At 26.2% G+C, this 22,830-nt stretch overlaps 1 protein-coding gene and 1 long non-coding RNA gene across 2 annotated transcripts in view; one reads left to right on the top strand and one right to left on the bottom strand.

Annotated features, from left to right (window-relative positions):
• Positions 1 to 22,830, top strand: part of LOC132945688 (uncharacterized) — a 90,697-nt gene that overhangs the window by 3,057 nt on the left and 64,810 nt on the right. The window contains exons 2-13 of the mRNA XM_061015452.1: positions 163 to 220; positions 6,679 to 6,739; positions 7,208 to 7,353; positions 7,503 to 7,688; positions 7,749 to 7,873; positions 7,948 to 8,109; positions 8,480 to 8,612; positions 8,997 to 9,184; positions 9,340 to 9,553; positions 9,749 to 9,964; positions 10,262 to 10,468; positions 10,549 to 10,764. Of these exons, the coding sequence (XP_060871435.1) occupies positions 163 to 220; positions 6,679 to 6,739; positions 7,208 to 7,353; positions 7,503 to 7,688; positions 7,749 to 7,873; positions 7,948 to 8,109; positions 8,480 to 8,612; positions 8,997 to 9,184; positions 9,340 to 9,553; positions 9,749 to 9,964; positions 10,262 to 10,468; positions 10,549 to 10,764 (1,912 nt within the window). The remainder of the gene's footprint in view (positions 1 to 162; positions 221 to 6,678; positions 6,740 to 7,207; positions 7,354 to 7,502; positions 7,689 to 7,748; positions 7,874 to 7,947; positions 8,110 to 8,479; positions 8,613 to 8,996; positions 9,185 to 9,339; positions 9,554 to 9,748; positions 9,965 to 10,261; positions 10,469 to 10,548; positions 10,765 to 22,830) is intronic.
• LOC132944163 (uncharacterized) lies at positions 12,012 to 21,503 on the bottom strand. Its single transcript, XR_009664424.1, has 3 exons — positions 21,392 to 21,503; positions 21,209 to 21,266; positions 12,012 to 12,413 (listed from the first exon to the last, which is right to left on the bottom strand). It is a non-coding gene; the product is annotated as an uncharacterized LOC132944163 (long non-coding RNA).

Here is a 22,830-nt window from a genome sequence, read left to right as displayed (position 1 = left end):
TCTGATTATGTAAAAAAAAATAAATTCTCTACAGATATTTTCAGTGTTTAATATAGGTATTACATTTCGTTATTATTCATTATGATCTATCTTTTTGTTTGATATAACTTATATACAAACATTTATTGATTATATTTTTAAAATTATTTGCTTTAATTTCAGGTCACAACGGCAATGGAGGTGTTATATTCCTGGATAATATATTCATGTTTAATTTTTGGTACGTAAAAAATATATTAATAAATAAATAAATAGACAAATTATGTTTTAAAGACATTATGTTAGTATAATATTAAATTAAAACAACAGAATATTCTATTAATATAATAAAGGAATATTAAATCAGGGCTTAAATTAAAAAAAAATATACATCATTTTTGCGTTTTCGGATATTTAAACGTTATACAATTTTAATGTTTATCATTATTGTAGTTTCCGACGTTATTTTAATTTTTCCGTTCGTTGTTTTTATATTTTTAAACGTTATTTTAATTTTTATAAATTATATTGTTATTTTTAGTATAGATAGGTAATTAACCACACTTTGACGTAATAGCTATCAAATTAATAGAATTTGTTGTCCATCCTAGGATTTTTAGTGAGTAGCTGAGACTGGAAAGTTAGTGTTATTCTAGGACCTAGGTGTTAAATATTGCTTAAATGTTATGGCATGAATGAAATATCAAATAATAGATTTTATTAAAAAAAAAATAAATATTTATAACAATACTATAACTTTAAATGACATAATCATGTTAATGTTATATAAGTATTTAGTAAGTAGTTAAATAGGTGCACCAAACCATGCACTTGCAGTTTTGTATCTCATTAAAATTTGAATTACAGAAATAAACTAATATTTTATTAAGTTGAATATTTATAAATCAAACAGGAATAAAGTATTTCAAAACTATAGATTACTGTTAACATAGGTTTGCCAATTTTGAATTGATCATTGTTGTAACTTATAAGATTCATATTTATTTAGACTACAAGATTTAAAAACAATAGTAATGTTAAGTTCAACGTAAAAAAAGGTGGATAAGTGGATGTCGCTCTGCTGTACAGTAGGTTACATGTGGGTCACTGTAATGGATGGTGTTAAATTTGAATTCAATGATATAATATCATTGTATAAGAAAAACGATTCTGAGCGAAAACGGTCAGTCACCCTATGATATTACCAAGTATATTTGATGATATTATTGTGAATAAAGTAATTTATATATAACCTATTAACGTGGAGCCTTGTTTTAAATTTTCAATCCTTAGCCATAAAAGTTAAACATTTTATAAATTTTTAACCACAAAATAATTAATAAATTATAAATTTGATAAATGTTGTCAAAATTTGAACTTTAAATGCTTATAAAAAAAAATTGTGCATATGTATTTTTAATATTTTTCAACTGCTATTAAAACGATATATCAGGAGTCTAATATTAAATTTTCACGCTTTTTTACCCAACAAATAAAAATTTATTGATATTTATAGAAAAAAAAACTAAAAAAATTGAAAACTGACAATGTCCGTAAACAGCTCAAAAAGAGTCAAAATATTTTCAACATTTTATGGTGTATATAAAATGCTAATATAAACATTCAGTGAAATTTTCAAGTATCTACAGTCATTCGTTTTTTAATTACAATAAAATAAGAAAATTGTTACATGAGAAATCGAGTAAATATCAAATGTTGTAAAAATATAAATTTCAGACGCTCATAAAAATTTAATTTAAGTTTCTTCTAGACATTTTTTTTTTGATAAAGGTAGACAAACTTATGAGTAATCTTATATTACATTTTCAAATCTTAGATTTAAAAAGAAAAATTTTTATGAATTCTCATCAAAATAATTTGCTATTTTTCGTGATTTTTCCGTATTTTGTCAAAATTTGAACTTTAAATGCTTATAATTAAAAACTGTGACTAAGGATTTTTAATTTTTTTCATCTGCCTTTGAAACAATAACCTAGGAGCCTTCTATTAAATTTTCAAGCTTTTTTACTCAACAGATAAAATTTTATTGATATTTATAGAAAAAAAATTTAAAAAAACTGAAAACTGACAATGTCCGTAAACAGTTCAAAAAAAGTCAAATTATTTTCAAAATTGTATTGTGTATAGAAAATGCAAATATAAACAACCAGTGAAAATTTCATGCATCTACGGTCATTTGTTTTAGAGTTACACCAATAACCAAAATCGATTTTGTTAAAAATCGATTTTGCGTAAAAATTCCCGTTTTTCCTTAATTTTTCTTTTGTTTTTCACATCGCTTTTGAAAACTACTGGGAAATTAAAATTTTGACCTCCCCAATGCACCAACGATATTCACTTTCCCATCGAACAAGATACTGAAGTCGAAAATCGAAGCATTATTTCGACTACTTATCGTGTACACAGACACAAAAATAAAAAAAATAAAAAAAAAAACACACATCATTGTAAAATCAATACATTCATCGTTTCACTCAGAATCTAAAAAAGCATCAATGTTATATAAAATAACGTAATTCGACATTTTTTTATGTTACGTTTATTGTTTATTTTTAATAATTAATTATGATTAATGATATATTATGTTTAATGATAATGATATTAGAATATTTTAGTTTTTCGTTTATTGATTTTGTTAATTGGTTTTTCGTTTTGAAGCTCTGATTAAAATATAAAATACACCAAAATAGTTAAATTAATGTGACGTAATAAAACATTTAATAATAATAAAAAATAATATATGTTTTTAATATAATGATATATAATAAATCAATAAATGAAAATATAATGAGTGAAAATTAATAATTTAATTACAATATCAAAAACAGTTATTCATACTATTTATATTTATTGTAATTTGTCAAAAATTAATATAAACTCATATAAAAATAGTAATTTTTTATAACATGCCAAATATTTTAATACAATACCAAAAAAAGTTATTCTTATTCATAATATTATATTTTATAGTTACTTTAATACAAATTTAATCAAAATGCTATAGTACATATTAATGAAGTCAAATATTTTGTCATGTTCTTCGTAAAATTGGTTCGTAATCTGTTAATTTAAAATTGCCGTTTGGCGTTTATATATTATAAATAAATAAATAAATAAATAAATAATTGTCTTAAATGTAATAATGAATTATTATTAATTTATTTTAATTATTTTTTTTTTTTTTTGTAAAAATTTCACTGAATGTTTATATTAGCATTTTCTATACAAGATAAAATGTATAAAATAATCTGACTCTTTTTGAGATGTTTACGGACATAGTCAGTTTTCAATTTTATTAGTTTTAATTTCCATAAATATCAATAAAATGTTATTTGTTAGGTAAAAAAGCGTGAAAATTACAGGAAAAACAGGAGCGTTACAATGTTACAATATCAGTTGCAAAATGTTAAAAATACATAGGCACAATTTTTTTTAATGAGTATTTAAAGTTCGAATTTTGACAAAATGTATCCAATTTAAAATTTAATAATTATTTTGTAGTTGAAAATTTATAAAATGTTCAACTTTTATAGGTAAGGATTGAAAATTTAAAACAAGGTTCAACGTAAATAGGTAATATATAAATTACTTTATTCACAATAATATCATCAAAATATACTTGGTAATATCATAGGCTGACTGACCGTTTTCGCTCAGAATCGTTTTTCTTATACAATGATATTATATCATTGAATTTAACACCATCCATTACAGTGACCCACTTGTCATCTACTGTACAGCAGACCGACATCCACTTACCCACCTTTTTAATAATTAATATTGTCAATAAAAATATGATATTAAACGGGTAAATATTTTAATGATACGAGCTTTATAAAGTCAAGTCTACTAATTTGATTATTTTTGTACTTCGTCATTTGCTCTCTTAATATATTCTCTTTTTCTATATTGTGTTTTGATTTTTTGGATAGATCTCTACTTCTTATTTGAATATATGTATTAGATTGGATTTCTTTGAGTTCGTCAATAAAAATATAAATATTTGGATTTGATGTATAAAATAAACTATTCAGCTTCATGTGAAATGATTTGTTGTACGATTTGATGTTGTCGAAAATTCAGCCCAAATATTAGGCGGGAATGAAGCATCGATGCAATGTATGTTTTTAAAATATAATCGGTAAATAATTTTATATTTCCATTTGGAAGTTTTGGCATAATATCTTCAATGAAACATTTTAAACTTCTTTCGAACTTAAAAATGGTAAACCAAAAACATTTTTAAAAAATTACTTTCCTCCGAATTTTGTTTTTATAATTTGTACTTAAGCCAAGGCATTGTATTTTTTTTCACCAATTTTGTCCTAGGTGAAAACGACAATCTTTAATATTAATTGCTGGCCAAACTTGTTGTGCGGCATTATGTATAGATTTTTCAAAGTCAATAAAAAAATATTTTGGTGAAAATGTTAACCCAACAGTTGTACACTGATCCATCGTATACTTAAAAGAATAAAAATAAGTTTTGGTTTCCTTATTTGCCAATAAAGAGAAACTAGTGGTACATACATTTTATTCACAAGTGCGTAAATCGTAAAGATTTGTAAAAAATATTTGGGACAACTTTTAAAAGTACCATCAACTTATATCGTATCACACAAAACCATTAAGTTGGACGTTATTGAAAATCCAATAATATTATTATCGTGATCATTAACCATTAGAAAGGGTTCGTCCGTCTTCGTTTTAATAATTATTGTATTAATAAATTCTTGCGTTTCAATTACAGTTTTTGGTAAATTAGGGTGTATAGTTGATCGAATATTTCTTTTAATAAGAGCTGTATCTAAAAAAGTTAATGTATTTACGTTTTCTCTTAGTAATTCGGAATGTAAAAGTTTAGATGGCTTACTTGAAATGTCTTCAAAAGCTTTTCGTTAGAGACTATTGCTACTTTTTAGTCAGTTCAAAGTTTTTTTATCTGGTTTATTGTGTTTAGGATCTTCAAAACTATCTATAACTGTGTTGGAATCATTGATTTTCGAATAGCACTTACATTTAGTTAAGAAGCTTTAGTGTCTGTTTGTTGAGACGATATGTGTGATATCTAATCTCAGTACTATTGGGGATTTCCATTTTACCGCTCCGTACTTTTGGTGAATTCCACTTTATCGCCCGCTGGACGGAAACATCACTTTCCAACGCTTCAACCGTCATCAAAAACTATACTTTCGATGCAGGCATGACAAAAAATTAATTTCCTGGAAATTATGACTGCGACAGACGTTATTATTATTATGTTAGTTGTAATTATTTAATGGTCTCAATATATTTAATAAGCTTCAAGTAAAATCTTTTAAAAACTAGGGGCCCTCAAGCCCCCCCCCCTAATTGCGCCTATGTCATAGGTAGGATTCTAAAATATATAAAAATTCGGTTTTGCTGCTGAAACTGTGTCTACACATTGTTGATGTCATCATTGTAGATAAAGAGATAACACGTAAATAACACATGTACAATAAAATTATGTACACTATTTATTCTATCAAAAAGTTGGAATACGGTATCATTTGTATCTGTGGTTGTACAATTGGTTATTATCTCTATACAGGCTACAGTGATATCCCAACAGGTGTTGCAAATCTATCCTCCACAAGGACCTGTGTAATTATAGAAAAATTAGCATTCTGGTTATTCTGTGTATAATAGAAAATTGTATTACTGATTATAAATATTATATATTACTCACTGGCCGGTTAAACACGTTGCGCAAAAATGGATGTGGCTGTTATGAAGCGCTGTCGTCGCCCCATTATAGTTACTTATGGGTGACGACAGCACTTCCAACAGCCACATCCATTTTTCGTAAATTTTTCACGCCGCGTAAATACGGCCAGTGAGCGATCTATAGTATTTATATTCAATGATTATATCTTTAGGTACTGGGGAATAATTTTCACCATAGCAATTAATACATATTTATAGTTATTCTGTTCAAATATAATTCGTTGGTACGTAAATAAAATGTACATGGTATAATATATCAATTGACAAAATAAAAATTCTAATAATGAAATAACCACTTCTTAATATTAAGCGATGACTACATTCAGAAATATTACAATTTAGTGTGTTCTCGTGGTAATATATACAAAATAATGGAAGATAGTGATAGAAATGAGACAATAAGTGTAGAATGTAGCTTGCGAGAGAAATAATTGGTTTTCTTTTTAAATTTTATTGACTGGTCAAAAACTTTGTTTCCTCATCCTCTATCATTAACTGAAATGATAACATAGTAAAGTGGCCTGGTGAACTAAAAATTTTCCAGTGGCAAGCTACAAATATCCCAAGTATTTATGGCTTATGCATGATAATAAATTAAGATAATATAACAAATTATATTTCAGATCGTTATTGACTACCTATTGAGAATATCATATTAAATTTACTAGGGGACCCACTGGCTACCACCCACCCGTCCCACCCCTCTATTTAAGAACAATTTCAGAGGTCACGGCCTCTGAAATAACCGTTCACCACGCCACTGCCATAGTACATACTAAATATTAAACATGAATGCAAGATATATTTTATTATAATTTAATTATGATACCATTGCATTCAAACTATAAATGCTGATTAAAAAAATAATTAATAATCCTTATACACTAAACGTTGTTTAAGTATTTAATGTGTAATAATTCATTTTTTCAGGATCCAGCATTTTGTGTGATAGAAAACTCGAAATACAACAAGCTGTATCATCTCCCTCGGAGTTGGTGACTTTAGTATAAATAAATATGATGTAACATAATTTATGTTAGGAGTAGGTATAGTAGTCGAAAATATTGGTGGTTGGAGCCTGGGGGGCTCAGGGACCTAAAATCTTAATAAGGACCATCAGACAATATCCGATCAATATATTTTAATCTACTAACTAGTAACTAGTAACTACACATTAAGATCAGGAAGATCAAAACCCCTTCTTTCTTTACATTTTTAGTATGCGAAAAACTTTATTTACTATATCCACTCATTATTTTCTATTGTTAAAATGTTGACAACGCGTAGGCAATTGGATTCCGGCATAACATTTAATTGTATGCTCTGCAATCGAATTGTTTATTATAATCTTGAATTTATTTTATACTAATTGTTTATATTTCTATAGCTCACATATTTGCTTATCATTGTATAATTTATATAAAATAATAATTTGTTGCTCATTTGAAAAATATTATAGAGATATTGATGATATGTTTTATTGTTCAAATGGACTGCGTATAGAATGGTCATCGGTTTGCGATGGTCATAAGGATTGTCCAGATGGTTTAGACGAGATAAAAGAGTTGTGTGCACGATACGAATATGGAGCAAATATCAGCATGGGTACAAAACAATAGCTTAATGATATACCTATAATATTTTCCTACGTTTGTGTAGTAAAAAATAGATGCCAGAGTTACTTATATGAATCTAAATATGGAGCATTGGAGCTTCTAATATTACATATAATAATATATCCTATACTGTTTTAGATTGCGGTACAGTATCCAAAGAAATTAAAAGTAAACATTCGTTAGAAGCAACACCTTGGGTAGTTGATATATATAAATTTGAAAAACAATCAAACTCATATTATGGTTTACACGATGAACGGGCGGACTCAAATTATTACCATTTAGGTTTAGGAACAATTGTTTCTCCAAATGTAGTAGTTGCTGGTAAAATCCTTGCATAATATATTTAAGGAGGAATTAAAATTAATTAAATATTATTTTTAGCGGCTAAAATTTTTTGGGATAGTGATATAAGATCTAAGCAAAATTCAATAGACGGTAATAGTAGATATTTGTTTAAAATTGATATTCCACAAGCTGACAGTGATATATCTCACTATTATATTGATGTAAGTTATTAACTTTTTAAAGTTTAAAAATAATTGGTAAACTATGTATTATATAAATTACAACGTTTATGCAGGCAAAAATGATTTACCTGTTTGATGAAGCACATATTATTGAAAATACTCATGATTTAGCTGTAATTGTGTTAGCAAACAAAATTTCGTTTAGTAATGTTGTTACACCTGTTTGTATCGATTGGTATAGTAAATATAAAGTACGCAATGGAACTTACGGAAAGGTAAATTTGTTATACTATATACTTAGTTTGTAGTTTTATTAAATACATAAAATATAATATGAAATTGATTGACTGGTTTAATTTCTACAAAGTGACACTACTAATTCCGACAAACGTACAAAATAAAAAAAAATTAAATATACATTCAGACTGAGATTTGCAATATTAATAATTTGAACAAAATGGGATAACTTTATTTCTATTTTCATCCTTATTATCTCGTATGAGTTCTGTGAGTAGTCAAGTTTGTTTAGTCAGACTTTATTTAAAACCATAAAATTGAACTCTCTACTGACACTTACATAACGAGATATTAATATTATGCCTTTATATTAATTGTTCATCATAAAAAATGTTTATACTTTTACAGATTGCTGGTTTTAATGATCAGTCTCAACTTAATCATTTAGTATTACAACGATTTTTTCCACACATCGACAACAGTTCCTGCTTAAGAACTTACAATAAAGACAATTTTCACTTTTGCATCAAATTGCAATTGAGTAATAAAATTTATATTCCGATCATTTAATTCAATTTTTAAAAGAAGATTGGATCTGGTTGGTACTTTGGGTGTAAAAAATAAAATATTCTAGTACTTGTCTAAATAATGCTAAAATCTAAAATAAATTAAAGAAATTGGGATTTTTATGATTTTTCACGGTATCCATATGTGTCGTGCAAAAGGCCACACTTTTGATGAAGAAATAACATAAGTTTTGAATATGCATTCCTACCCGCCAGATCCAGCGATGGTAGCTAAACTTTATATAAAAAAATAAAAAATTTAAACCTCCCACAGGAAAATTTAATGCATTTCACCTATAATTCCAACAATAACAAATTCTTGAATTTGTGTCTTATGTATTAAATACCGCTTGTTTCAGAGGAAAGAGGAGGTAATAGATTTGATTTCCAAAGCTTAAGCTTTTTACAATCTAATTCATATTTTTTAACTGGGATAACGAGTTGTCGGCCTTATATTTTTTCGAATAATATGCATAGCAAAATAAACATAGATTTTATAGACATAAAAAACTATATTCCATGGATTCGTGGAATTTTGAACAAACATGTACGTAAATTTGTTTCATTCCAGATATCGATTAAAAGTTATAATTTATTATATTGCATTGGATTATTTAACGACGCTTTTGAATCAAAACTAACATAATATTATAAAAAGAATAAAATAATATTCTTAACAATTAACATTTAATATTTTGACAGAGCACAGCGAATTCATGTGTTTTACCAGCTATCGAAGGAGTTGTATATTCTTATGAAGATTCTCATTCAATTTTATCAACCCGGACATTAATTGATCCTTACACTACAGTTATTGAGAACTGTGAAGTTGGATATCATAAAGCTCATCCTAATGGTTTTAGAGTTTGTCAGAGATATGGAACTTGGAAAACGGATTCTGATAAATTATGTTTGAGTAAGTTTTGTTTTTTACCATGTAATCATTTCTTATTGAATTATTATGTGACAGAATTTTGGTTATAATTTATTTTAATTTGATAGTGTTTGAGTAAGTTTTGTATTGAAATGTGTATGTTTTTATGATATCTTATTTAAATATTATGAGTCTGATTTATAGACATATTTGATTTTAACGTTTTTATGTTTCTAGAAATGTGTCCACCTCTACTATCAGATAGCTTAGATATTAAATGCAGTTATAATGGTAACTATGCTAATTGCTCAAATGTATCGATACCTCACACAATAGCAACACTAAAATGTAAGCCTACTTATACTCTACCAAATGGACATAAAGAAACTCCACATGAATTACAATGTCAGTCCAACGGATTGTGGGATAATCAATTATATAAATGCCAGCCAGGTAATTACATTCTCGTGATAAAAAATAGATCTCTAACTAATATAATTGTTTTTCTTTTTTAATTATCTTTTACACTAATCAAAAAAACTTATTTGCTTTATTACTAACCCATAGATACGGTTTTATTTATATTAAATTTGTTTGTTTTGTCAAATTGTATAATTTATTGAGGAAGAAGAACATATAATCGTTAGGTTAAGCATAATCGTTTGATGTACATTTTTAAATCATCGAAAATATGTCTATTCTATAGGTTTTATTAATTATGACTTATTATTATTTATATTTATGTTTAAGCGAGTTCATGTGTTTTACCAACTGTCGAAGGAGTTGTATATACTTATGACGGTTCTAATGAAAGTTTATCCCACGGGACATTAATTGATCACGGCGTTACCGTAAATGAGAACTGTACATTTGGATATCATAATGTTTATCCCGATAGTTTTCGGGTTTGTCAGAGAAATGGAAAATGGAAACCTGCTCTTCATAAATTATGTTTGAGTAAGTTTTGTATTGATATTTGTATGTTGCAATGATTATTTATTTAATTATGTTTAATTATAATTTGTTTATATTTATAGAAATGTGTCCACCTCTTCTATCTGATAGTTTAGATATTCAATGTAGTTATAATGGTAAGTATGCTAATTGCTTAAATCTATCGATACCTGACACAATAGCAATACCAAAATGTAAGCCTGCTTATGTTTTACCAAACGGACAAAAAGAGACTCCAATTGAATTACATTGTATGTCGAACGGAATATGGAATAATGAACTATATATATGCGAACCAGGTAATTGTATTTTAAGTGTATAAAATATATAAATCTCTAATTTACTCAACGTTTACGTTATCCCTAATATTATTATTTATATTTATATTCAAATATTATATTAGAATGCGGTAGAACATTTGTCGATGGTAAAGTACTGATTGCGAATGGTAAAAAAGCAAATATTGGAACGGCACCTTGGAATGTGGCAATATATGAAATTACTAACATTTATAACTTAATTTGTGGAGGATCAATTATTTCTCGAAATTTAGTTGTTTCTGGTAAAATATTTGTAAAACCAAGTTAAGAAAAAAAAAGAATGAAACTGAAATAAATATAATTTTAGCGGCTCATTGTTTTTCGAAAAGTATTACCGAAAATATTACAATTGTAAATGTCGGTCTATACAAAATTGCCGTTGGAAAATATGACAGAAACTTTGACAATGAATTTACTAAAATAATGAATGTAAGTTATTTATAATTCAAAGTCTATAAAAAATTTGTATGACATGTATAATATAAATAAAAAAAATCAATGTACAGGTGGAAAGGATTCATCTGAAAGAAGCTTATTATGGTGTTTCCGGGTATTATGCTGAAGATATAGCTGTTGTTGTGTTACAAAACAGTGTTTCTTTTAGTAATGGTATTACACCTATATGTATGGATTGGAATGGTGATTACAAAGTATCTAATGGAGATCAAGGAAAGGTTGGTTTGTAGTATTATTTAAATTGTGATTTAACTACAGTGAATAGCGTACCTTTAATTATTATTGATGGTTGTCCATTTGTATGTATACAAATACCGTGAGATTATCCGCTAAAGTTTGCATAAATATTGACATGTTATAATACATAAATAAAAAAGTGGGAAGTGAATAATACCACTCTGCTATGTAGGTTAAAGTGGGTAATTGTAATGGATGGTGTTATTTTTATTTGCAATGACATAAATATATCAATGATTTGAAAAATTATTCTGAGAAAATTTCAAGTATCCACAATTATTAATTTTTGAATTAAAACATAATACTTAAATCAATAATAAATACGGTAACCGGAATTAATTAACTTCTGGCTGATAATCAATTATTGAAAAATACTTCAAACTCTCATAACAAAATTAGTTTGACTACAAAGGAAATTCATAAAAAACAATTGTGGATTTACTCTTAACTTTTTTTTAAGTTTCCATTAAAAAATACTTATGAGGAACCTTGAATTAAATGTACAAGTATACAAGTATTTTGAGACAGCGATTTATCGATGATATTTTTAAAAAAAGAAATAAAATGTAAATATTCTTAATATGCTTATAAATAGCTCAAAAAGAAATAATATTTAGAAAATAGTAGTGTTAACATGCAGTAGAAATTTAAAGTATCTACGGTTATAACTTATAAGTATATTATAGTTATATAAAAATAACTTTGCCATTGCGCGTTGGCTACAATCAATCACGCAACGCGGTTCCCGGGGAGGTTCGTAGTGTCAAAAACCTTAGCACACATACACATGTTACTAACCTTAAAGACTAATAAATGTTTTTCACTACGCATTTGGAAACTAATGTAAATTTTCCAAATTATCCTCTCAAAAATACCAACGAGTTTGACTTTTCCATCGTAATAGATATTGAATGTTGAACATCGAAGCATTATTTCTACTAGAACAAAAGTTTATAAAAAGTGAAAAAAACACACATCATAGTAAATTCAATACATGAATCGCTCTGTTAAAAATGTATATTGAAATCTCAAACTTTTTTTTACTTTTACAGATTGTTGGTTGGGGAAAAGAGGAAAATGGCATTTCAAGTCCCGTTTTATTAGAAACACGGTTACCATACATCGACATGAGGTCTTGCCGGAGCATGTGTACATTTGGATTTAAACCATATGTGACTCATGATAAGATTTGTGCCGGTTCTTCATTGGGTAATAAAATATTTAAACATTAATACTATATTGAAATAATTGATTTTTTTTATAAACTCTACTTTTATTAAATTAATGAATAACATTTTACAATAAATATAAAAATATAAAATATATTTCTACAAATAAATCAAACAAACTATATACATAGCAAGCCTACCTTTTCGTATCTATTGACTAACCCAATATTGAATCACGTCATTATAGTTTTTTATGATTTATTGAATTCGTTCTTTACTAGTTAATTAACTATAAAATATTAAAACTCAAAAGGTAATCCTGCTGACATAAGTTGTATTATGGTGGGGAATAGCGGCATAAAATTATCATTTTAGTACAATTTTATGTAAGACCTCTCGTCGACTCAAATAATGTGTATACCTCAGGAATATTCAATTTTTTTTAAAAGAGATATCATCGACTTACATAATAGTAATAACGTATAATATGACAATTAAATATTAAATGGTCACGTTTCAAACAATAACACAAGGTGTATGGTCGGAAAGACTTTCATTAAATTAAAACAAACATACGAGTATTATTATCTTAACCCACTGAGGTCCACGGATAATTGTTGGATGTACTGTTCTTGGAAGCGAATTTTTTTGCAAATTAGGTCAGCCCCCTCACTTTGTCCAATCCGTTCCAAACCAACGCCAAAATTTAGCAAATTAATTGCAAATAATTGCAAATTGGTTTTTAGAATTTGTAAATCAAAATTGGAATTTTGGTGAATTTTTTAAAAAATCGATAACAGTCGTATTTTTTTTATAAAGTATGAATTTTTTTTATCAAAAATCAATTTTTTTTTTTATTAATTTTCCTTGAAATACTGATTTTAATTGATTTTTATCCAACATACATTTTTTTAGACTAGATTTTTTAAATTATGAATTTTCCAACAAACAGATTTGTATTCAATTTATATTTTTTACAAAAAATCTAAATTGAATTAAATTCTAAAATAATTCTGTTAGATAAAATAGCAATAAAAAAAACTAATAAAAAATGTAAAATCAATAAAAAAACCATATTTGATAAAAAAAAATTCACTTTAAAAATATTAATTAAAATTTGTTTGATAAAATAATCTTATTGTATATAAATTCTTAGTAAAATTAATATCTTAAAAAAATCTGTTTGATAAAAAATCTATATTTAATAAAAAAATCTAAATTTGATAAGACAGTTTATTTTTAAAATAAAGTGGGGGGGCTGACCTAATTTGCAAAAAAATTCGCCAAAATTCCAATTTTGATTTACAAATTTTAAAAACCAATTTGCAATTATTTGCAATCAATTTGCTAAATATTGGCGTTGGTTTGGAACGGATCGGACAAAGTGGGGGGGGGCTGCATGAAGTTAGCCCCCCAAATTCATTTTTTTAGTTTGCGAGCGTGCACTAAATTTGCAAATCCTAAAAACCAATTTACAATTATTTGCAATTAATTTGCTAAATATTGCCGCTGGTTTGAAGTGAATCCGCTAAAGTGGGGGGGCTAACTTCATGACCATACGCAACATCCTGTTGTGAGTTGGTTGGTGGGTGGGTGGTTTTATGGATAAAATATATTTGACTCATTTAAATAAAATTGTTCACCAGTCACTGCGTCGAGAACCGTGTTGTTCAACCATATATTCCTTACAAAATATTCTAACCAGTACTTTTCTAGCTTTGATCCGTATGGTTAGGTTAGGTTCCGTTTGAATATATGGTTGAATAACACGGTTCTCGACGCAGTGACTGGTGAACAATTTTAATTAAATGAGTCAAATATATTTTATCCATAAAACCACCCACCCACCAACCAACTCACAACAGGATGTTGCGCCATTCGGAGAAAAGATGATCCTAACTAGGACTGAAACATTGATCATTTTTTCGGTTCCGGTTCCACTTTGGTTCAAAAAAATTAAAATTTAAAAAAAAAAAGTAAATAGTAAAAAGTAGTGAATGCGACGTGAAAAACAAAAGAAAAATTAAGGAAAAACGGGAATTATTACGCAAAATCTGTTTTTGAGAAAATCGATTTTGGTTTTCGGTGTAACTCCATTAAAAATACATGAAATTTTGATTGAACGTTTATATTAGCATTTTCTATACACCATAACATTTTCCAAATATTTTAGCTTATTTTGAAATGTTTACGAACATTTTCAGTTTCCATTTTTTTTAGTTTTTTTTTCTACAAATATCAACAACATTTTATTTGTTGGGTAAAAAAGCTTGAAAATTTAATACAAAATACAAATCATCTCAATTTTTGTTGGACTAAGGCAAACAACAACCACTTACTGATTTGCAGACTCAACAATTTTTCACGCAGATTTACATAGTTTAAAGTCATAGTGGGTGAAGTTTGGGAGGGGTTAAATATTTAGGTATTCAAACATCACACACAGTATTATGATGTACTAAAATACAAAGTAAGCCTCTATGAACAAAAATATCTAATTATGGAAAAAGAACATGGGTATAATGTTATATTTAGCGAATATCTCTTAGCTGTGTAGTACCTGTAGGACTACGGATGTGCCGTGTGAATATCAGCATAATATGTGTTTATAATGCGTTTTGGTGTCAGTTAAGGCTTATTAGTGATTTTTATTTCGTTAGTCCAATTTCTACAGGTACTTAACTATATTTTGTATCTAACGTGTATATAAAAATGTTAAATTAAATATTTTAATTGAAGAAGTGTTTACATGACACCGTTTTATAAAATAGTAACAAACCACATCTATTACATCTCATAGGTACCTACAATATTAAATATCCTTGTAATATCCCTGTACGGCTGTACATCATTTGTTATTATAATAAGATACATTTATATTTATTTATTTGTTTATTTATTTATTCATACAAACTGACTTAAGTCTTATAACATAATATAAAGCAAACACCGTAAATGCTATGCATGGTTAGTGATCTTTCATATATATCAATTTATTACCAAATTACAGTCGTATGATTAAATGTAGTATTATATATAAAATATTTTAGTTTCAGCACATGGTGTAGATAAGGGAGACAGCGGTTCAGGCTTATGTTTTTTACATTCTAATTTGTATTATTTAACCGGAGTAGTGAGTCTCAAGGACCCAGACGCTAATAATTCAATCTCACTTTTTACATCAGTTAATATTCACATTCACTGGATTCGTGGACTGTACTTAAAATATAATTAAGGGAATGTTTTGAAAATTATTCATTCCAATTGTTAGTCAAATACAAATTTGTCATTAGAATTATCAGTTTTTAGTTTTTTTTTTTTTATTATTTAAACTTTGTAATTATAATTAGTTTCAACAATTATGAAGTACAGTATAAATGTTGTTTACAAGAAGAAAGAGTACGAAATTATATTAAATTAAAAAGCCTGTATGGTTAAAAAAGATAATGTATTCAATATTATATATTTTGTTGGTTTAAGAATATATTATAAATAATAATTTTTTTTTTTTTATTGATTAACCCGCGGCCACTTAGGCCATTGTGTACGGAATCGATCTTTGTATTTGGTAAAATTAGTTTTTACTTATGTGTAATAATTCTATAAAGGTCTTTTAATAATAATTGTGCATTCAAATAAATCATAATAGGTACCTGCATATTATGTACCAATTTTGCATTGTACTTAGATCAATGGTTTCATAATTATTACTATATGTATTATGCAATATATTAACATTGTTTTTGACAACCAATATTCGAACGAGTATTTTTGAGTTATGTAGAAAATTGTTGGCTACACTATCTCCCACCTTCGTATGTCGGTACAACTGTGTGTGTGTGTGTGTATGTGTGTGTGTTTCGAAGCAGTACACTTTTAATGGTTATGTACGATACACTTTCTTTTTGAAAACTTACTTGTTTATGTATTATGTACTTGTTTTTTGCCCTCTATTTGTTATTATTTTTCCGGAGTCATGATTTTCAAGGATCCAGAAGCAAATAATCAATCACAGTTTTTAAGTTCAGTACTACATTCAATAGCTTAGTGAACTGTATAATATACATAATTAAGTCTTATATAATTATTGTAATTTTATGAAAATATTTTATTCGAACTGTAATTCTAATCAATTTTTGTATTTCGTATAATTAGTTTTTGACTTATGTGTTATAATTCTTAACAGTTCTTAAAATAATTGCGAATTAAAATAAATTATAATAGGTAACTGCATATGAACCAATTTCGCATTGTACTTAGATTAATGGTTTCATAATTATTACTATTTTATGTAATATGTATTATGCAATATATTGACATTGTTTTTGACAACCAATACTCAAACGAGTATTTTTTAAGTTATATAATTTTTATACTATGTTTATGTATACAATAGATTTGAAAACTTGAATGATTTGAAAAAGTTTTGAATTATTATTGACATATCAATACCAAGTATGAATTGTTAAAATGACCCTGCATAATAAAATAATAAATCCTACATCTAATATTAAGTCACGAAACATAATATAATTTATTAAAATATTTTTCCAGGATTTCTATCCTTAGACTAAACATTTTAACAACTCAAAAAATACAAATTTGAATTCAGATATAGAGAAATAAAAATTTCAAGAAAATTGCCACATTTTATTGGAACGTTGGAAGTGACCAATCTAATTTGTTTTGTGATGCATAGTAAAATTTCTTATAACTGTTTTTTATGGTCAAGCATAAAATGTACGCTAAGAATAAATTATAAAAGAATAGGGACCCCCCGCGTCCCACCCAAATTAATCAAATAATTATCATAATAAATTCTTTATATTTTATTTTCGAGTATTATTAGTAACATTAAGGTGTGTGACCATGAATATGCAGTTCGGGTACATGGCGTATCCGTTTCTTCATTATCCCATGGTTATAATGTTAGGCTGATATAATATTATTTAATGACGATACGATAAATCGAAGTCCCAATGGTTGTAACAGGGCTGTGTTCGGAATTTAAATACGAACAATTTTAAAAACTCATAAATGCTTAATTAATACCGATAGTAAATTAAAAAAACCAAGTAATATAATAAATAAAATACAACTTTTACCCAGACTTGTGCAACGATTTCTCTTATGATATCTCTAATATGTTTTGCATAAATTCATAATGTTTCTATTTTCTTTTGTCGTCCTGCGTATTTTTACCATTTCATAATTATTCCTGCATAATTAAGAATTGTCTCACCAACGATACTAAAGCGCTCACACTATACATTTTTAGCATAATATCAGAGCTAATAGTTTACCCATACACATCTAGTTACAGGATTGCATTGTTTCCACCAAATTAAAAAAAAATTTTGGTTTTTTGTATCCACTAAATCAATTTTCTTTCAAAATTATTTTGGTATGTGATTTTAGAATCAAATGTTATAATTCTGGTTATATTATTATTTTGTCATATTCTGAAAATTATATTTCCAAAAATAATACTTTTCCAAGAACAGTTTTGTTCAATTCGAGTGATAGTTTATGCGTAACAAAAATAATTGAAAATCATTCCATGTCAATTATCACCAACAGTATTACAAATCGTATCATTATATTATTATATTTTAACTAGAGATGTAAAATTTACGTAAATTTATAAATAATATAAAATATATCACATTTGTGTAAGCAATTTAATTTTTAAACTACATTTTTATGAATTTTTTTTTTGCTCTAATAAGTAGAAACCTTATAACTGTATTAATTAATTACAACAACATCAAAGTCCCAATCATCACATAAAACATAATTATTAAGTATTTTAAATATGTCAATTGCATCAGTAAAAAATTATCGTAATATATTCTGAGTGGTGAATAAGGTTAGGTTTTAGACCGGGATTGAACATTTTTTTAGAAACAATTTTCGTCTGGATTTAGGGCAATTTAAAACTTTTAATAAATAAATATAGATTTGAAAAGTGTACAATTTTGATAAGAAATGATATAAAGACAAATAATTGCTGAACCATTTAGTAAATTTTGGTATATTCAAATTAGCAAGGAATCAAGATATGCTTGTAATATATTATTCTGAGTGGTGAATAAAACTTGAGCTTAATATGATATGCGTATCTGATGCCAGTTTTGTTTTAAGTTGCATGAAAGGGAAAGTGCTATTAGTAATAGGTACTTTAAATGGTGGTTTAAATTTCATAATCAAATTATCAAGGCCGGGCAAGGTAACTATATCGTTAAGTTAAGTTAATAAAGACAAATTTAAGATTGCTAGAGATACAAGTTGATTAGAAATAAAAGTAACTTAACTCAGTTACAAATCAGTTACTTTTTTGTCATACAAAATTAATGTAACCGGAGGTATTTTTATATTTTAATCAATAATGAAATCTAAACAAATCAATTAAATAATTTCGATGTATTTGTTACGTAATGGTCCAAAACTATACCATACAGCTCCATAGATAGCAATATAAAAACAAAATTTTGAAATATAATTTTAGGTCACTGTCCACGCGTTACACAGTAGACGGACAATTTTTTTTAGAACTTAATCTACTTCCTATACATTTGCATTATTTACACCGACGGGCCAAGTTATCGCTGTAATTCCACGAATGAATAAAAATATAATAATAAGTGATACGTAATATTTGATAATATTAATAATGATTGGGTAATTAATAGTGAATATTATACAAACACGTTATACTGAAATGTGAATAGTTATATTTTTCTTTGATTAATGACGTGGTTATCCCTAAAACATTTCTGATTATAGTATATGTATATAATATATTCTGAATATACAATATATTAATAACTATTATTATAAATTCATATTTATTAATTAATTTAAAAATTAAAAATATATAATCCACTATAACCCGTGACCCAAACCTCCGAGAGATGGGTTTTAGTACGAGTGTCTACTCATTTATATATTTTATCTAATTGATATAATATAATATGATAAGTAAGTTATTAATAATATATTAATTATATTTGTAGCATATATGTATTATAATTTAATTTTAAAAAAGTTAGTTAATCATCATTTTTCCTTTTCCACATATCTATGTAGTATAAACCATCTGCCTTTGAAACAATAACCTAGGAACCTTCTATTAAATATTCAAGTTTTTTTACTCAACAGATAAAATTTTATTGATATTTATAGAAAAAAAAACTAAAAAAATTGAAAACTGACAATGTCCGTAAACAACTCAAAAAGAGTCAAAATATTTTCAAAATGTTATGGTGTATAGAAAATGCTAAAATAAACATTCAGTCAAAATGTCATGTCCCTGCAGTCATTTGTTTTATAGTTACACCAAAAACCAAAATCGATTGTCTCGAAAACAGATTTTGCGTAAAAATTCCCGTTTTTCCTTAATTTTTCTTTTGTTTTTCACGTCACTTTTGACTACTTGGAAATTTTAACTGTTAACCCCCCAAAGTACCAACTAGATTCATTTTCCTATCAGAAAAGTTACTGTTGAAGATAATCCAAGCACTTTTACTGTCGTAAAAGGTGATGATAGACACAAAAAAAAAAAAATAAAAAAAAGAACACATATCATTGTAAAATCAATACATTCATCGCTTCGCTCAGAATCTAAAATAAAAATAACGATTTTAGTTATTTTGATGTAATTTTAATATTAATTCAACATACAGGCTATAATAAAATAGCACGATGTGCATGGCCCTAAAGTAACGTGTTGTTCAGTCGTTTCATTCGGATCAGTCGGTCACGTGACTAAATAATAATATTAACATCAACGGTCGCACTTTTTCGTTACGAAAAATTTTATTTCAGTCACCACGCCAGGCCCACAATAAAAGCAATAGCTTAAAAAATGAAAAAAAACTAACGAAACAAAATAAATGTATAAATATTGAATTTAATAGAATATAAGTTTATTTCTGTTTTTTAAATTTCAATACGATAAAAAATTGGAAGCGCACGGTTTGGTTTACTTACCTTATCTACCTACTAAGTAATTACATATCATTAACATTATTATGCTATTTCAAATTGTATTATTTTTTTTTCAATAAAATCTATTATTTCGTCTTTCATTTATGCAATAATATTTAAGCAATATTTGATACCTAGGCCTAGACTAACACTAACTTGCCAGTTATAGCTACTTACTAAAAATCCTGGATGATTGAAAAAACCTATACCGGGCAAAATGTTCTACTAATATGATAGTTCTTACGTCAAAATGTAGTTAATTACTTATCTATACCACAAATAATAATATAAATTATAAAAATTAAAATTAATGTTCATCAGGAAACAAAAAATTAACATAATGTTTAAAAAATATAAAAAAGATGAAAGGAAAAAATCAAATAACATTTGAAAGTACAATAACAATAAACTTTAAAATAATATAGAATAACGTTTAAATATCTGAAAACGCAAAAACCGTATATTTATTTTAAATTTAAGCCCTGATTTAAATATAATGAATATTATATTAACATAATGTCTTCAAAATATAACTTATCAATTTATTTATAAATAACTATATTTTTACGTACCGAAAATTACACATGAAAATATTATCCAGAAATACGCCACCTTTATTGACATTGTGTGCTGAAATTAAAGAAATTTTTTTTAAAAATATATTTAATAAATATTATTCATAAATTATATCAAACGAACAAATAAATATAATAGATAATAATGAATAATAATGAATAGTAACAAAATGTAGATACCTATATTAAACACTAAAAATATCTGTAGAGAATTTATTAATTTTTTACTTAATCAGATAACTTTATGTAAGAGACGATAATATCAATACAACTTTGCAACACTAGAGTTCGAGACCCATAATGTCAGGTCTTATAAAAACTTCAGTTTATATGGCATAATTTCTTGAGTGTTATCGGTTTCTTGTTTTGTAGTATAATATGGGATCACATGATCGACCAGTGATTAAACTACATAGATAATATATGGCAAAGAAAAATGATGATTAACTATCTTTTTTTAAATTTGAATATAATATTATATGCTGAAAATATAATTAATATATTATTAATAATTTATTTACCATATTATATTATATCATGGCTAAATAATAGTTGGGTAGACGTTCTTACCAAAACTCGGTGGTTTGCGTCACGGGTTTTAGTGCATTTTATATTTTAAATTTTTAATACTTTGACCTTAAAATATAATGTATTTTAATCAACAAAATATACGGTTTTCTTTTCTCATGTTAGTTATTAAGTCAGTATATTATTAATTTTCACTCATTATATTTTCATTGATTGATTTATTATATATCATTATATTATAAACATATATTATTTTTTATTATTATTAAATGTTTTATTACGTCACATTAATTTAACTATTTTGGTGTATTTTATATTTTAATCAGAGCTTCAAAACGAAAAACCAATTAACAAAATCAATAAACGAAAAACTAAAATATTCTAATATCATTAAACATAATATATCATTAATCATAATTAATTATTAAAAATAAACAATAAACGTAACATAAAAAAATGTCGAATTACGTTATTTTATATAACATTGATGCTTTTTTTTACGTTGAACTTAACATTACTATTGTTTTTAAATCTTGTAGTCTAAATAAATATGAATCTTATAAGTTACAACAATGATCAATTCAAAATTGGCAAACCTATGTTAACAGTAATCTATAGTTTTGAAATACTTTATTCCTGTTTGATTTATAAATATTCAACTTAATAAAATATTAGTTTATTTCTGTAATTCAAATTTTAATGAGATACAAAACTGCAAGTGCATGGTTTGGTGCACCTATTTAACTACTTACTAAATACTTATATAACATTAACATGATTATGTCATTTAAAGTTGTAGTATTGTTATAAATATTTATTTTTTTTTTAATAAAATCTATTATTTGATATTTCATTCATGCCATAACATTTAAGCAATATTTAACACCTAGGTCCTAGAATAACACTAACTTTCCAGTCTCAGCTACTCACTAAAAATCCTAGGATGGACAACAAATTCTATTAATTTGATAGCTATTACGTCAAAGTGTGGTTAATTACCTATCTATACTAAAAATAACAATATAATTTATAAAAATTAAAATAACGTTTAAAAATATAAAAACAACGAACGGAAAAATTAAAATAACGTC

Source organism: Metopolophium dirhodum, chromosome 5 (assembly GCF_019925205.1).
Source record: "Metopolophium dirhodum isolate CAU chromosome 5, ASM1992520v1, whole genome shotgun sequence".
NCBI lineage: Eukaryota > Metazoa > Arthropoda > Insecta > Hemiptera > Aphididae > Metopolophium > Metopolophium dirhodum.
This window is presented reverse-complemented; position numbering and strand designations above follow the sequence as displayed.